This window comes from Cebus imitator, unplaced genomic scaffold (genome assembly GCF_001604975.1).
Source record: "Cebus imitator isolate Cc_AM_T3 unplaced genomic scaffold, Cebus_imitator-1.0 Scaffold141, whole genome shotgun sequence".
Taxonomy (NCBI): Eukaryota; Metazoa; Chordata; class Mammalia; order Primates; family Cebidae; genus Cebus; species Cebus imitator.
This window is the reverse complement of record NW_016107456.1, coordinates 3,571,710-3,576,224: the sequence shown is the minus strand read 5'-3', so window position 1 is coordinate 3,576,224 and position 4,515 is coordinate 3,571,710. Positions and strand designations below refer to the sequence as shown.

General features: G+C 51.4%; 1 protein-coding gene across 4 annotated transcripts in view; it reads left to right on the top strand.

Moving 5' to 3' along the window:
• The window catches only part of SGK2 (serum/glucocorticoid regulated kinase 2), a 24,486-nt gene that overhangs the window by 11,664 nt on the left and 8,307 nt on the right, over positions 1 to 4,515 (top strand). For all 4 annotated transcript variants that reach the window (XM_017542234.2, XM_037743357.1, XM_017542233.2 and 1 more), the window contains exons 8-11: positions 12 to 124; positions 401 to 437; positions 1,486 to 1,572; positions 3,976 to 4,071. In XM_017542234.2, coding sequence (XP_017397723.1) covers positions 12 to 124; positions 401 to 437; positions 1,486 to 1,572; positions 3,976 to 4,071 — 333 coding nt within the window. The remainder of the gene's footprint in view (positions 1 to 11; positions 125 to 400; positions 438 to 1,485; positions 1,573 to 3,975; positions 4,072 to 4,515) is intronic.

The following is a 4,515-nucleotide window of genomic DNA, read 5'->3' as shown; positions in this document are numbered from 1 at the left end:
CTCCCCTCCAGCTTTTCTTCCACCTGCAGCGGGAGCGCCGGTTCCTGGAGCCCCGGGCCAGGTTCTACGCCGCAGAGGTGGCCAGCGCCATTGGCTACCTGCACTCTCTCAACATCATTTACAGGTGAGGCCTGCCTGTGGCTCAGAGCCAGGACCAGGCCCTTCTTGCTAGGGGTTGTGTGGACCCGAAATCCTGATGAAATCCTGGTGGGCTTGGTCCTTTGTGTTGGGTGGGGTGGGAGTCTCCTCCTCTGAGGTCCAAGTGCCCAGCCTGCCTGGGCTCTACCTCTGCATCTCTGGAAATCTCCATGAATAGTTCTCCTGCCAGGACCTCAGGTCTACAACTCTCCTCACTAAACAGCCGAGACACCTCAAGGCTCTTTTCTCTTATTTCCTGCAGAGACCTGAAACCAGAGAACATTCTCTTGGACTGCCAGGTTGGTGTGTGTGTGTGTGTAGGGACAATGTTGGACAGGTACACTATCTGACCGTGAGTCTGTGTGCATGGGTGTGCGTGCATTGTACACGCATGCATATAGGTAGAGGAGTCATTTGCATATATGTGTGCATGTGTGTGCCCATGCACGTGTACACGCATGCATATATACACCCTGTGCACATGAGACTGTACATGTGTATACATATATATATATATATATATATATATGTGCATGCATGTATGCATGTATACAAGGTCTGTAGGGGGCCAGGCGGAGCCAGGTGGAGGCTGGTGGATTTTGTCTTAGACTGGGTTCCATGGAAACAGACTGTGAGATGGAGAGCAGGCAGAAGCCTTATTGGGGAACACTCTCAAGAGACAGCACTTTTAAAGGGGTGAAAAAAACCAGGATTGGGCAGAGGAAGCAGCTCACCTGCATTGTGGTTGCAGGTGGGGCCTCAGCTGATCTTGCAGGGGTGGGGAGGGCCTGAGCTGGGAAGCTGTCTAGGATTGTCCCAAACTGAGGGAAAGAGGATGGGCCCTTGTGTCCCTGGACATGGATTGCTCCTAGGGAGGGGCATAACTTTGGGTGCGGGCAATGTCCTAGCAGCAGGGGGATGGGCATAGGCATAGTTCTTCTGTACCATGGTTTCAGAAGACGGGATCCGGGCAGAACCCCATAGTATCTACTCACTGTACCTTCCTGCCCAGCTGCCACAAGGTGTGGTTGCTTTCTGAGTCCCCAGCCTCTGCCTAGGGGGTTTCCATCCAGAAGGACATCCTGGAACTGCCACTGGTATAGGGGTAGATCTGAGTCTGTGATGAGCTGTGGGCAGACAATGGAATGCCATGTGCCCACCTGGCCCCCTGTGGTGCTCCTGGCATCCAGCCCAGGAGCTCTGGGTTGGAGTGGAGCCTCCAGTCCATGCCTGGGCATCAGATCCCACAGCCACTGCTCTGGGGTATGGCATCTGGGCTTTGGGGTTAGGCTTGGCCATACCTTTGGCTCATAGCACCCTCCAGCCCATGCCCTCCCTCATTCTCAGGGACACGTGGTGCTGACAGATTTTGGCCTCTGCAAGGAAGGCGTAGAGCCTGAAAAGACCACATCCACGTTCTGTGGTACCCCAGAGGTAAGCGCAAGCATCCCAGCAGAGAGCAGGTCATAAGTGGGTGAGGCCACAGCTCCTGATTAGAGCCAACAGGTTCTAGTGGAGGGGACTCACTCCTTTGACCCAAGCACTTCTCCAGTTGGCTGTACACTGAACCTTGGTTTCCTCATCTGTGTAATGAGGGCACTAGCTCTAGAACTGCTGAGACCCAGACAGCTAGCCGCTGGTGAAGCTCTATCACAGTGCCATCCAGTAGAAATAGAGATAGAAATGCAGGCCAGGCACGGCGGCTCACACCTGTAATCCCAGCACTTTGGGAGGCCGAGGCAGGTGGATCACCTGAGGTCAGGAGTTCCAGACAAGCCGGGTCAATGTGGTGAAACCCCATCTCTACTAAAAATTAGCCAGGCGTGGTGGCGTGCGCCTGTAGTCCCAGCTACTCGGGAGGCTGAGGCAGGAAAATCGCTTGAACCCAGGAGGCAGAGGCTGCAGTGAGCCAAGATTGCGCCACTGCATTCCAGCCTGGGAACAAGAGCGAAACTCCGACTCCAAAAAAAAAAAAAAGAAAGAAAGAAATAGAAATGCAGACCACATATACAATTTAAAGTTTTCCAGCAGCCACATTTAAAAAGTAAGAAAGTCACAGGTGTAATTAATTTTAATGACGTATTTTATTTAACCCAATATATCCAATATTCTCATTTCAGCATGCCATCAGTATAAAAATGGTTGAAATATTTTATTCCTTTTTTTTTTCTAACTAAGTCTTGGAAATCTGGTGTGAATTTTACACTTATAACCCATCTCATTTTGGAGCAGCCACATTTTCAGTGTTCGACAGCCACGTGTGGCTAGTGGCTGCTGTATTGGACAGCACTGATCTGCAGGGTGAAGTCCACATGCAACAAGAGGGCCTGGCCTGTGAATTAAGACAGGTCCATGTCCCTCTTCCAGCTGCCAAGAGCCCGGAAGGTTACAATTTGCAGATCTCTGCAGTCATTCAGACATGTCTATGTCCTGCCAAGGTCTCTCTGCAGCCCTGGAGTTAAAACCCTTCTTTGAACTCCCACCAATCTTGGACCTTAGACCTTGGACCTGAAGGGGTCCCCAGTGGCTAGACAGATGTCAGGGTGAGGGTTGGAGGGCTGAGGCTACAGACTGGGAGGCTCCTCCCCACCTGGCATGAGACAGGACCTCAGCTGCTCTCTTTTTCTCCACATGCTGGAAAAGCTGGGTCTTAGATCTAATGGCCTCCTCACTTTGGCTCTAGCATGGCTGATGGTCGAATGACCTCTCTGAGCAGGAGCCATTGTCCGTTTGTGTATAGGGGGTGGTGTTTGCTGGATAAAGCCAGCCCCCTGAAGCCTGACAGCCCAGCCATCCCTTCCGTGGACATTGCTAGGGATGGGAGCAGAGGATATGGAACCCCAGCTCATGTAGGAGACATGTGGCCCCAAAATGTCACCTTTACCATGACTCAGCCACTGCCATGGTGTTGGGGGGCACAGGCAGGAGTAGACATGGTTGGTCCCATTGTTGGTGGGCCAGCACATATGTTAGCATCTTAGAACAGCACCTAGGAGGGATTCTGCATCCTCATTTTTTGGATAAGGAAACCAAGCTTTTGAGAGATTTAATGACCTGCCTGAGACCACACACCAACTAGGGCTCAGGTCTGTATGACTCTGCCCTTTCCTAGACCCACACAATCTCTCAGTGTGGCTTTTCCTGTTGCTGAGACCTTGCCCCCAACTCAGTGGCAAGGACCCCAGGCTAAGAAGTCAGTAAGCCATTTTTTGTCTCTTTGTATGCAAGGCATAGAGGCATGGTGTGCATTCACTTATCAATATGAGCTTAGGGGTCCCCGCTCCTTCCTGACCCTTTCCTCTGACCCTAGGGTTTCCAGCACAAGGATACGCCGCATTTACTTACACTCACACTAGACTCCACATCGCACCTTGAGAGTACTCCCAGGGCCTTCCATTCCCAGGACACGGATAGCCTGTTGAATGCCTTTGCATAAATAGAAAAAGGCATCCCCTCCGGGCAGACTAATCAGAAGAAGCACCCCTTGAAACAAAAATAAAGTTGCCAGATAATACCTCTGAACTAGGGCTGCGGCTTGGTAGATGGATCAGCCACGATGGCAGCCCCCTTTACCCCTTTGGCTGGTGCTTTTGCATTGTATGCAGCATGTGTCTTGCACAAGGCAGTCCTGGCTGACCTCTACTATGTCCCCAACACATGGCAAAGGGCCCTACACAGAGCAGGCCTTTGGTGAATGGTGGATGAATGAACACATGCACAGCCACAGAACATCACAGCAGGGGCAGCTCCTCGTGATCTTCCTCCAAGTGCCTTATTTACAGATGAGGCCACCGAGGCTTAATGACATTTCAAATAAGTGTATTTCCCTTCTCACAGTACTTGGCTCCTGAAGTGCTTCGGAAAGAGCCTTACGATCGGGCAGTGGACTGGTGGTGCTTGGGAGCAGTCCTCTACGAGATGCTCCATGGCCTGGTGAGTCGGGGGTAACCATCTACAAGAGCCATCTGGCTAGGAATGCGTCTGTGCCTCATGTGGTCTACACAAGCTCTGCCCAGGAACATGAGCAAGTCATCTCTTCATTCCAGATGAAAACAGTTAATGCCAAAGTGAATATCAGGATTTTTTTTCCCCCAATAATGTTAGTTTAGTCCAGGGGCAGTGACTCACACCCATAATCCCAACACTTTGGGAGGCCAAGGCAGGAGGATCACTTGAGGTCAGAAATGTGAAACCAGCCTGGCTAACATGGTGAAACCCCATCTGTACTAAAAATACAAAAAATTAGCTAGGCATGGTGGCAGGCGCCTGTAATCCCATCTACTCAGGAAGCTGAGGCAGGGGAATCACTTGAACTTGGGAGGCAGAGGCTGCAGTGAACCAAGATTGCACCACTGCACTCCAGCCTGGGTAACAGAG